This window comes from Podarcis bocagei (assembly GCF_964188305.1).
Source record: "Podarcis bocagei genome assembly, chromosome: Z".
NCBI classification, from domain to species: Eukaryota; Metazoa; Chordata; class Lepidosauria; order Squamata; family Lacertidae; genus Podarcis; species Podarcis bocagei.
Window position 1 is genome coordinate 4,675,417 of NC_138140.1, and position 12,855 is coordinate 4,688,271.

The following is a 12,855-nucleotide window of genomic DNA, read 5'->3' on the forward strand; positions in this document are numbered from 1 at the left end:
TTTCCATCCTCAAAGAGTGAGGGGGCATTGTCATTTTAGTAGTTAGTTTCTGAAACAGAGAGCCAGATGGGCGGGGTATGTATAAATAAATAAATAAATATTATTATTATTAGTTGGGTGAATGAGAAGGCACTGGAGGTGGCTGGCCAGGGTTAATCTGCAAATTGGGTACGGAGAGAACATTAGACATAGGATGGAAGAGCCTCTGGGTTTCCAGGGTTCCATATGTCATTGTGAAGTACATCTACCTGCAGTACAAAAAAGGCATTTAACCCTCAAACTCAAGGATGTGGGTAAGCCCTATGGGAAAGGGCCATAGCTCAGTGTTAAGATATCTGCTTTGCACTCAGAATGTCACAGGTTCCATTCCTGGTATCTCCTGGTAGGGTGGGAATGTCCCCTGTCTGATGCCCTGGAGAGCTGCAAGAATCCTTGCAGATGATAAACTGCTAGACAGGCTAGTGGTCTGACCTGGTATAAGGCAGCTTCATATAGAATCATTGAATCATGGAATTGTAGATTGGAAGTGACCACAATTGCCACCTAGTCCAACCCCCTGCAATGCAGGAATCTTTTGCCCAACACGGGGCTCGAACCCTTAACCTTGAGATTAAGAGTCTCATGCTCTAATGACTCAGCTACCCCAGCATTTCTCCACATGTTGGTGCTCTGAATCGCATCATCCCAGACCATTTGACATGCTGGCTGTGGCTGATGGGAAACCCAACAACCTCTAGAGGGCTACAGATCTTCCCCATCCCTGCTGTATTCTCCCTGGGTTCCTGAAGGTCTTAGTTATTTCCTCCCTGGTGGGGTTGTGACACAAAATGCCAGCAGCAGAAACTTTTGCACACACACATAGCTAACCTGGATCAAAGCTCCATTTCTCCCAGGTCCACCCTGAGCCAGCCCAGGTAAGGCCCTAGCTGGCTGGCGCCTTCCTTCCTGGAGTCCTCATGGTCCCTGGTGTGAGGGTATGTGCCCTTGGACTACATCGTGGAAGCCAGCACCATGCAGTCCATGGGCATATACACTTGCCCCAAGGTTTATTTCATCACGGCTTCCCTGGACCAGCGCTGGAAGATGCTTTATTTGTTCTCAAGGGACAGGACTTGACCCCAACCCACCGCATCAGAGGAGACAAAATGCTCTTTGTTTTTTCCTTTCCCTCCATAGGGGTACATTGGACTGCCAGGATTATTTGGGCTGCCCGGTGCTGACGGCGAGCGAGTGAGTTTTTGCCTTCTTTGTGCCAAAACTGCTATCTGTCTTGTCTTTCTCATGTTGTCCATGCCGCTGCCTGTCTTAGTGGCTGCCTTGATCTTTTCTCTTCTTTGGCAGATGCACATGTTGCCTTGCCTGCCAGGCCAAGACATTTTTCTGCATGAAGCACAACATGCTTGTGCCCCAGAAGTCAAGGTCCATCGTACCCCAAAACAGCCACAATCTTGTGGCATTTGAAAATCCCATAAATGCCTCTTCCTTTCTCTGGCATTTTATAATACTAATTTAACCTATTTTATTTTATTTCATTCTGTGTTTTATGCTTTTAAAGTATAATAAGTCACTTAGAGGCCTTTTATGTAGCAAGTGCTAATTAATTAATAATGGTCACATTAATTTATATTTTATTATTTTATTATGATTACTATTTATTGTTGCAATTGCTCAATTAATTTATTATGGGTGGTATTCAACTAACTTTTATTCAGAGCAAACCAAATAGAATTAATGGATCTAACTTACTCATAGTCATTAATTTCTGTGGGTGTACTCTGAGTAAAAGTTGAATACTACCCTATTGATTTATTATTAAGTGTATTTTTTATGTTTCTAAAGTTTTGTAAGTAGCTTAGAGTCTTTTTACATAGCAAGCCACTTATAAATTGAATAAATAATAATAGATAATAATTATTTATTATATGATTTATTATAATATTATTGTAGATCTGATTTATTATCAAACAGTTTTATTAATTTATTTCCCATTTATTATTGAATAAACAACCCTTTCATGTCATTCAGAATCAGCTGACTGAGACTGTTGTCTCTCTCAGCCTGGTAACTTCTACTGTCGGCCTCCTCTAGCATTTCATCCAATGTTTTCTCCACTATAAAGAAAGTAAGAGCCAATTATAAACTGCTCTGTGATCCCCGAATGAAGAGCAATATAAAAATTTAGTGAATAATAATAATAATAATAATAATAATAATAATGGCAACCAAACCAGAGCCAGGAAATGTTACTCCTTGGAACCTTATTTCCTATTGTTCACTGAAATGCACACTGTGTGTGTGTGTGTGTGTGTGTGTGTGTGTGTGTGTGTTGGAGGTGGGGAGATTTTAATTTATTGATGAGGAATAAATTTAATAATGGTGGCTTCTATTTCCATCCTATAAACCAGTGTTTTTCAACCTTTTTTGGGCAAAGGCACACTTGTTTCATGAAAAAAATCACGAGGCACACCACCACGGTGTGCGGAGAGGGAGATGTCAGAGCCCCGCTGCTCTCTATGGGGAATCGGATGAGAGCGGACCGCCTGTCCGCTCTCATCCGATCCCATCCGATCTGATCCCCACCCAGGACGGATGGAAAATAGGGTGGACACAGTCCGGCACCCGCCTAGTGGGCAAAAATTTGACATTTTTTAAAAAAAAATCTTTCGAATTTTTCAATTTTTCCCACGGCACACCAGGCAACATCTCGCGGCACACTAGTGTGCCGCGGAACAGTGGTTGAAAAACACTGCTATAAACACCACAGATCATTGGTGAGAAACATCCAGCACAGTTGGGAGCTCCTCACTGTGGCCAAATTCTGCCCAAAGTAAGATGTGCTGCCAGCACTGATCACCTGATCAGCAGTGGTGCTAAGTCCCATTGGGATTGGCTGCACTATGGAGTTCCCCATCAGAAACTTCCTAGTGCAGCCAATCCCTTGCTTGTGATGGAGTTTTCTTTGCAGCCCAGTTTGAATACAAGCTGGACTGCAAAGGGAATCCCCCCCCCAAGAATCAGTAACACATTTGGGGTGCACTCCTAAGTATTTTTTCCCCTGATTGTTGGTTTGACAGCTTCATAGTGTGTGAGTGGGACAGCGGGGGAAGGGGTCTGCCAGGAGGAATGGTCCATACCTTGCCATGTTTTGCCACCCCACCCTGAATTTTGCCCCCACCCCTAAAATTCAGTGGGGAAGTTCGCCCTCCCTTGCCTCACACCTACCCCATTTGAAAGTGAAGGAGACAGATGCTGTGTGGAACATGGAAATGTTATGGTTACCATGTATAAACATGGTGCGGTGTGTCACTTCTTTTCAAAACGTGGTGAGCCAGTCCAGCCGTGTGTTGGGGCCACCAGATTTCTTCCCTTCCATCACCCCTCCTGGCTTATTTTTCCAAAGAAGGCTCTCCTTTCCCACCCTGGCCCTCTGTGTTCAACCCTTCTTCAAAGGAGCAGAAAGGGTCTGTACCTGGGCTAGCCCACCTTTGAGGCAAGGTAAGGCCATTGCCTCATAGCAGCAGGTTCTGGGTAACTAGGGAAGGCAGCCAGTCCAGCTTGTTGCTCCTCCACTGCACACCCACTGTTTGTGAGTGCACAGCTGCTGCCAGGTGTGCAGCAGCAGCAGCAGAGGAGGTGGTGGGCTGGGGAGCAGCATTTTCTGGTTTGCCTCTAGTGGCAAAATGCTCAGGGCCAACCTTCATAGCTGTCAACCGTCCCTTATTTGGCGGGAAAGTCCCTTATCCCAGCGCCGTGTCCTGCTGCTGTCCCTTATTGATGATGTCCCTTAAATTTCCCGGGTTTCAAAGGAAGCAGCTCCTCTCCCTCCCTCCTTGCCGGCCAGGGAGGAGGGAGGCTCCAACTGTGTTGCTTGGCTGCGTTGCTCACCCAATAAGGAGTCTAAGAACGACTGGGGGGTGGAGCTTGCATGCCTTGTGCTGATCAAATCAGCAGCGTTGCCTGGGGACTCGCCTTTGCTCAGCGCTTCCCAGCAGAGAGGTGACGGTGGTTTTCCTTGCTGCATCCCCTTTGCCGGGTTGCTGCGCTGTGGGAACCACCGCTTGAGGCTTCGTTTGGCTGCTGGCTGGGCTTTCTGCCTTTGGCTCCGAGGGGCTCAGAAGTTGAATATACCTGTGGGCGGAAAATCCCTTATTTTGGTTGCTGATCCCTTATTTTCGAGGCTGCTGGATCCTTATTTTCTAATCTGTAAGTTGACAGCTATTCAGTATATAGATTTCCTATCTGCCTTTCATCGTGAGGTCCAGGGCAAAATGCAGTATTAAAGTTAGTCAAAGCAAATTGCAGTTAAGAGATTTGGACACACACACACACACACACACACACACACACGCCAGTGGTTCTCAGACTTTTTACTCTGGGCCACTTTCAGAATAAAAATTTGCTTGCACCATACCAAATTTTTTATTGATAAGAAATACATTGGAAAACAAAAAGAAACAACTCCTAGCAGTGCTTGATTTATAGGTAAAGGTAAAGACTTTATTTATAAGACAGACCACAACTGCTTTATGATACGATCCCATGACAGCCAGAAAGTATAAACAAGGCAGCTAGATAAGAACGTGAATCATTCCCAAAATAGAATATTGTTTGCCCTTGAATCTTCCTGCCACACTTGCCATTGTCTCCTGCCACACCCTTTGAGAACTACTGATATATCAGGTCTCAAAGGCCAGTGTAAAAATGAGTGCCATCAGCATACGACAAAAACTATATTGTACAAGGGAAATGCCACAATCCAGATGCATCTGTGTGAGGAGGAAATTCCACATCTTAGGGATGCCACAGAGAAGGCCTTCTCCTGGGCCTTCCCCACCTGCAAGTTTCCAAGGGCAGTGGAACTAACAAGAGGGTCCCCACTGCCTGTCTTAACACCTGAGGTGGGGGCGGGGGCTGTAGGGAAGGAGGTGGTTAATGCCTGGCCCAAGGCTCAAGGCCAGACAGGGATTTTGAACCTGGGTCTCGCCCGTCCTAAAATTAATAGCTCTTCCCCTTCAGCACTGTGCCCATATTCCCAAATGAAGCCCTTTTCTTCCTGCACCCCATCTATTTCGTTGGCAAAGCCTAGAGGACTCTATTGAGAAGGCAGATTCTGGAAAAGTGTGTGTGTGTGCCGTCTGCATGGATGAGGGGGAATTTGGAGCCGCTGATCTAATGCTTCTGTGTGTCACCAAATAGGAAACATAAACAGAGTTTCTTGAGCAAGTCTTGGCTTCAGCTTTCGTTTGGTTCCAGACCGGTAGCTTAATTATTCCTTCTGCTAAGCTATGCCTCAGTTTCCTTGCCCTGGGTGTGTGTGTGTCTTTCCTCAGCCTAAGTGATGATCCTCTTCCTCCACATTTGCTTGCTTTTGCAGCTGACAGTCAGCGGCTGACAATTTGGCCCATAATAATCCTGCAGTTGTTTCTGTTTTTTTTTTTAAAAAAATATATATATAAAAAAAATCCCCTTTCTCTTTTGATTTGGACTTTGTGTCTCCTTCTGACTTCCACCAGATGTTAATACTTTTTCTCCCCACCCCCTTTGCTTGTTTTCTAGGGAATCCCCGGAGTTCCTGGGAAGAGGGGCAAGATGGGTAGGCCGGTAAAGTTTTTCTTCGTCTACTATGCAGACTTTGTTTTAAACAGTTTAAAAATGGGAGTGGGGTGGTGGAGGTGGGAATCTCAGACAGAATGTGTTTTTTTTTCAGGGAGGGAACAGTTGGTTGTGTGTCATGTTGTTTAATGGGGCTGGGAATGTTGAAGTCTTGTTTGGTTTTATAAAGGACATGTCCATATTTTCCAAATGGGGCTCTGCTGCACCAAACCTCATTCTGCCCTGAGTCAACCCCCACCTACAACCAGCCCAGGGGGTTATGCATCCTCTCTGTTTCTTCCTCTTTCTTAGCCTGCGTTGCTCCTTATAGAGGAGGATGGGAACAAAACTAGGATTAAGTTTCCTTCATGTTTTCAGCCCCATTCCCCTGTCTCAAGAGCAGCAGAAGGTGCTGGAGGCAAAACCAGAGCTCTATATTCAGCAGAAGGAATTGAATTTAGCTTGAATTAAAGATCTTATTTCAGCAAGATCCATGGCCTGTTTTTCTATCCCCAGCTTTCTGTGGGGTCGATTATATTCTTGGTCCTGTATATTCTTGTTGTTGGGTGAACAAGTTCAGAAAGTTTTGTTTTATTTTCTTTATGTTCTGTGAGTTTGATTTAAAATAGTTTGATGAACTGTTTGATATCCTAAATCACTTTGAGGCAGGGGTTTTTTTTGGGGGGAGGGGGTAGAAGGGATGGATAACTGCCCAAGATGATGATTATGATGGAGCTACATAGAAATAATTGGGAGCACAGCTAGAGCATAGTCCTGAATATTTTTTTTGCAGAGTGGCATGTGTCATATGCCATATGATCAGAGCTTTTTCCCTAGCCAGAATTCACTGGAACTCAGTTCCGGCACCTCTCAGGTGGGTGCCATTGCCATTCTAAGAGAACGAGGGAGGTGTTCATAGTGAGTTCCAGCTCTTTTTTTTTCTAGAAAAACAGCACTGCATATAATTGACAGGTGGGAATTTGAGAAATTCTACAGAATCCCACTGTCTCAGTGCATTTTTCTCTTCCTTTTTATTTTACACCCCCCCCCCCACTAACCACTGGTTGTGTTGTCCACCCGTAACCTTTCCTGTCTCTGTTTCCACATAGCCCAATTTTTAAAAAATGGGTTTCCAGCCCCGTAAAGTGTCTTCCTCTATAAAACCCTTGGATAGTGAACAATGCATCCTTTGCCCCTCTCTGCTTACTTCCTCCCTCCTTGCCCTGTTTTGCAACCCTGCCCTGTTGCACAAAAAGGTGCTTCTTTGTAAGAACACAACCGCAGGTGTCCACATGCTTAATCATCTATAGCAGAGGTGGGGAACCTCAGACCTGGGGGACAAATGTGACCTCCAAGCACCTCTATGTGTCCCTTGTGATTATCCACAGCCCACCCCGTCTCCCCAGGCCAAACTCCCCACTGGTCACGCTTTGTACTGTCACTAAGTACTTTTGCCTAGCTGGAATATGTGCTTAAAATGTGGTACAGTGGTACCCCGCAAGACGAATGCCTCGCAAGACGGAAAACCCGCAAGACGAAAGGGTTTTCTGTTTTGGAGGCGCTTCGCAAGACGAATTTCCCTATGGGCTTGCTTCGCAAGACGAAAGCCCATAGGGAAATCTCCGGGGACCTGTTTTAAATGCTGGTGGTGGGGAGCAAAGCCTTTCCCCCCCTCCGGCCTTCAGAAGAGGTTCAGGAAGGCCGGCAGGGGCCGAAAGGCTTTGCTCCCCACCGCCAGCATTTTAAAAGCAGTCCGGCATAGCAGGGAAGCGCTTCCCGCTATCGCGGACGGCTTTTGAAGGCAGGCGGGGGGAGCAAAGACTTTCGCCCCCCGCCCGCCTTCAGAAGAGGTCCAGGACCTCTTCTGAAGGCCGGCGGGGGGCGAAAGTCTTTCCCCCCCGCCTGCCTTCCCGGGAGAGCGGAGAAAGGCAGCGCCTTTCTCCGCTGTCGCTGACGGCTTTTGAAGGCAGGCGGGGGGGGGAAGACTTTCGCCCCCCGCCGGCCTTCAGAAGAGGTCCTGGACCTCTTCTGAAGGCTGGCGGGGGGGGCAAAAGTCTTTGTCCCCCCTGCCTGCCTTCCCAGGGGCTTTTAAATCGCCCCGGACAGCGGAGAAGTCCTCCGCTGTCCCGGGGTTTTTTAAAATGCTGGGGGTGGGAAGAAAAGCCCTTGTCCCCCCCCCCAGCCTTCAGAAGAGGTCGGGGACAGACTGTCCCCGGACCTGGTCTGAAGGCGGTTTCCCTAGGAACGCATTAATTGGTTTTCAATGCATTCCTATGGGAAACCGTGCATCGCAAGACGAAAAACTCGCAAGACGAAGAGACTTGGGGAACGAATTAATTTCGTCTTGCGAGGCTCCACTGTATTGCCTCTTGCCTATCTGGATGGATTTCTGAGCAGGGTGTGGAAACAAAACTGTGGTAAGAGGTGAAGTTAGCATTTGCTGCCCCGCCCCCTTTTTTCCTCTGGCTCCGCCCACCACTAGCATGTGGCCCCTGGAAGGTTTCCCAGAAGTGAATGGGGCCCTCAGGCTGATAAAGGGTTACCTACCTCTGTTCAATGAAAAAGAAAGGATTCACAGTGGTGGGGGGGTGGGGTGGGAAAGGAAAATAACAGCATCTGCCAAAGTTAATGACAACTGGTTACATCAGAGGCGAACACAACTGTAAAAGAAAAGAAAAGAAAGATTGGAGAAAATCTCTGACTCAAGAGTAACTAAACAAGGCAACGGTTGTTAGGTAAGGGGGTCTGGTCAGAGTTTTTGAAACAGTTTTACATACAGTGTGCCTGCACACTCAATCTGTTCCAGCTGTTGTTTTGACTTGTGCAATCTTCCATTGAAAAACGCCATCTCCACCCCCCACTTTTTAATAGCATTTGTTTTTATTTTCATAAATGGAGTTGTATTTTCCCTCTGGGGAATGGTGGGATTTCTTTTGCAAATATATATTCACTCTGAAGTCAGGGTTTTCATTCTTCTTTTTCTTCTTCTTCTCCTCCTTCTCCTCCTCCATTAATAAAACCACCCACAATTACTATCTAAAGCCATAACATGGAATTAAAGTAATCCGTGACAAATAATTTAAATTGATCTTAAATTTGCTTGACCTTGCATATTTTCAACAGAAAGCCTGCTATTAAAATGCAGTCATGCATTTTGGATTGTGTGTGCTAATTGTCCCTCCTGGATCAAGCTTAGCAGGAAACACCCCCATCCCCCAATGTAGCAGAATATAGCAGAAGCTAGAATCTCTTAGCACTGATTGGTCAGTACCTATGCCAATCATGAATGCCATCTTCCTCCTTCTTGAATTTGTAATTGGACCATAAAACAAACAAACAAAATCCCAGTGGAAAAACAACAACCAAGTGGATAACCGTGCCAGGTGTTTGGTGGGTGGTAGAGAAAGAAGATGGGAGAAGTAATAAAACCAAAAGTTTTGAGGAATGGTCATAGCTCAGTGATAGAGCATCTGCTTTCACACAGAAAGATCCTAGGCTCAGTCTTTGGCATCTCCAGTTAGATGGCTCTAAAAAGGATTAAAGAAATACACTTAAGACAAGGCTACCAGCGACTGCCAACCATGATGGCAGGCTATGTTCTTCATTGTTGGAGGCAATATGCCTCTGAATACCAGTTGCCTAGAACTGCAGATGGGGAGAGGTATTACTGTGCTCAGGTTCTGCTTGCAGGTTTCCCATTGGGGCATCTGCTTGGCCAGTGAGGGAACAAGATGCTGGACTAAGTGGGCCTTTGGCCTGATCCAGCAGCCAGGCTCTCCTGTTCTTAAACTGGGCACCGAGTCAAATCTCCTGTTACCTCGCCTCTGTGTTTCATCTGCAGCAGGATACATCACTGTCTTCAGTGCAACTCCTTCTAGGGATGATTTCTTCCATGTCAGCTTATCAGCGTTTTCTCCCTGTGACGGATCTCTTGAAACATCTCTCTCTTTCTCTGGAGCAATGTATACACAAGCAGAGGGAAGGATTTAAAGCCAGATGTTTATACATCCCTGCTCTTGATTGCTGTAAAATCTCAATAGATGGAGCAGCGGGCTCTTTGTTTGCTCTATTGTACAATTGGGCCTCCTGGAATGATGTAAGAATGTAAAAAGATTAAAATAGACGTGCTGGACGTGAGTCAGAGGTTGAAACTTTTCCAGGGCAGTTCAGCTCAGTGGGGACATGAGAGGAACATGATGACTCGGTCTTGGAAACAGGACTTTGATGAGGCTTCCCTCGCCCCCACCCCCCTGTCTCCTCCTCTGCTCTTTCCCAGTGCATCAGAACTGCAGCAGATAGGAGGAATGTGTGGGCAAAGCAATAATTCCTGGGTGAGGGCAGAAGCAGTATGTGAATGAGAATCCTGTTTATCCTGCTCTTCGATGTGCAGTGGGAAATCCTGGGTGATTTTTAGCAGTTTTTTCTGAGATGCCTCTGGATTCTTAGAGTGTCATTGTAAAAAACCACCACCATCCCATTGTCATCAACAACTGGAGACAAGTCATTAAAAAAAATCATGTTCAAAAAAGAAGAGGGGAGATGCAACAGCCAACATAGGCAGCGCTCAATCCTTTGGCAGAAGCATTGAAGGCCCCAAGATGACAAGCACATTAGATGACTTCTCCCATACTTCTGTCTCTACCAGCTGTAACTCATAGAATCACAGAATTGTGGGGTTTGAAGAGACCCTGAGGGTCATCTAGCCCAACCCCCTGCAATGCAGGAATCTCAGCTAAAGCATCCAGGACAGATGGCCACCCAACTTTTGCTTAAAACCTACAATAAAGGAGAGCCCACCCCCTTCTGAGGGAGTCTGTTCCACTTTCAAACTCAGTGGTAGGGAATCTCCCTTGTAGGCAGGAGGTCCCCTGTTCAGGCCCTGGTGTCTCCAGGGTAGACCTGGGAACAGCTCCTGCCTATAATCTTGGGGTTCTGTTACCAGTATTGTCAGTGTAGGCAATTTGCGCTAGATGGACCAGTGGCATGACAGAACAAGGAAGATTCCAGTGTTCCTCCTGCCACACTTGTGACCATTATAGGTGTGTGGGATTTATGAGACTTAGGGTTCTCCGTAGGGTGACCATGTATCCTCAATTTAGTCTTCTATTTGAAGATGTACTTTTACTTGAAGGGATGTCTGGTCCAAGCCCAGTTTAAAGACAAACAGCTCCAATAAGTATTTTCAGTTTAAAAAAATGGTGAATAAGAAGAAACATGATATATATCTTTAAAATGCAGATGTCAAAGCGATAAACAACTACCTGACATTCAGGAGACATCCTAAGGCAGCCCTGTTCAGGGAAGTTTTTAACGTGTGATATTTTATTGTATTTTTGGTTTTTATGGAAGCCGCCCAGAGTGGCTGGGGAGGCCCAGCCAGATGGGCGGGGTACAAATAATAAATTATTATTATTATTATTATTATTATTATTATTATTATTATTATAATAAAATTATGCAATCTGTGGAGAAAGTGTATGGGGAAAGGTTTTCTGGCCTGTCTTTGTCACAATCCACACGGTTTCTGTTCTCTTCTGTTCTACAATATGAAGGAGACATCAAAGCAAATGTAAACACACCCTGCTTCCACCATTAATTGTGTTTCATTTGCAGATTAAAACAATAGCAATGTGGACGGATCCCAATTTTATTCCTTTGACTGATTTCTTTTCCTGACCACATATGAGCACAGGAAGTGCAGCAATTTCTTCATCCTTTTCCATCAGCATTCTCTGACAATCCCTCCTTGTGTGTCATTTCCTATATGTGTTGGAAAACCCCTTCCCAACCCTGTGCCAGTTCCATAGGGATTTCTCTAAACAACAGGACTGTGCACCAGCAGCCCTTAGCTGGGGGTAATAGGAGCAATCATGAGTTTGCTAAGTTATATCATGCATATAATAATGGAACACACCTGTGGCCATATAAACAAATAATTACAAGGATGAATTGGGAGGAAATGGTCCTGAAATCTTCATGTCTTTAGCTTGGGGGGAGACAAAAACTGTAGCAACAAACAGAACCAATCTCCTGTCATTTCTTTTCAACTTCTGAAAAGGTTTTTTTTTTGGGGGGGAGCTTTGTTTATACCGTATTTTTTGCTCTATAACTCACTTTTTCCCTCCTAAAAAGTAAGGGGAAATGTGTGTGCATCTTATAGAGCGAATGCAGGCTGCGCAGCTATCCCAGAAGCCAGAACAGCAAGAGGGATCACTGCTTTCGCTGCGCAGCGATCCCTCTTGCTGTTCTGGCTTCTGAGATTCAGAATATTTTTTTTTCTTGTTTTCCTCCTCCAAAAACTAGGTGCGTCTTGTGGTCTGGTGCGTCATATAGAGCAAAAAATACGGTACTTTGAGCAGTTCAAGCCTCTTCTAGCCTAGCTGCAGGGAATCTTTTTTTAGCCCCCAGGGCCACATTCCGTTAGTAGGAATCTTCTGAGAGCTGTATTTCAGTGGGGAGAGAGGCAAAAGTGGGTGGGGCAATCGATGTGAACCTTAAGTGTGTACATTAGGCTGCATTCAAAAATTATTGCATATGAAAGTCAGAGGCTTCTTCTGCACAGCTACCCGGACATCTCCCTATCCAGGCATGCAGGAGGCATTATCATTCAAGAATGCATTCCAGCCAGGCAAAAGTCCTTAAGGAAGGATTTCACAGGGTGAGTCCTGAGGAGTTTTGTTGGAGAATTCTGATGGAAATAGGAGCAGGTATTGCTAACCTCTACTTATTTATCCCATGTTCAGGATGGAAATTAATCCATTGAATACAACCAGTATTCACTGTTGTTGTTGCTTTCGGTCAACAAGTTGATCATGTTTCCCCCATGTTTGCACTGTGCTTCCTTTGCAGTGAATGCGGTGGAATAATGTAATGGTGATGCAACTGATGCAATTAATTCATTTCCGGTCAAATGAATAAATGCAAATTAATAGCATTTAAATTGATTAATTACATGTTATGGAGTTTTGACACACTGGACAGCAAGATGGATAAGGTAGTTTTTGGCAGAATATGAACTGCAGTGAGAGAGAAGCAATGCTGCTTGCAGCAAACACAGGGCAGAACGGAAAACGATGGCTTCCTATACCTCCAGTCCTGAGGGCCACATAGAGGGGGCCTGAGAGGTGTCCCACTGCTGCTACAGCCCTCTAATGGCTTTGATAATGGAAGCTTTTATTTTGGACAAAGTGAAAAAGCATAACTCTTGCAACTTTCACCTTCAGTTCTATGTACTTTTCAATGGAGAAAAAGGCAGCCACCCTT

At 45.4% G+C, this 12,855-nt stretch overlaps 1 protein-coding gene across 5 annotated transcripts in view; it reads left to right on the top strand.

Moving 5' to 3' along the window:
* The window catches only part of COL27A1 (collagen type XXVII alpha 1 chain), a 255,431-nt gene that overhangs the window by 82,927 nt on the left and 159,649 nt on the right, over window positions 1-12,855 (top strand). For all 5 annotated transcript variants that reach the window (XM_081179610.1, XM_081179608.1, XM_081179609.1 and 2 more), the window contains 2 exons: window positions 1,177-1,230; window positions 5,557-5,601. In XM_081179610.1, coding sequence (XP_081035736.1) covers window positions 1,177-1,230; window positions 5,557-5,601 — 99 coding nt within the window. The remainder of the gene's footprint in view (window positions 1-1,176; window positions 1,231-5,556; window positions 5,602-12,855) is intronic.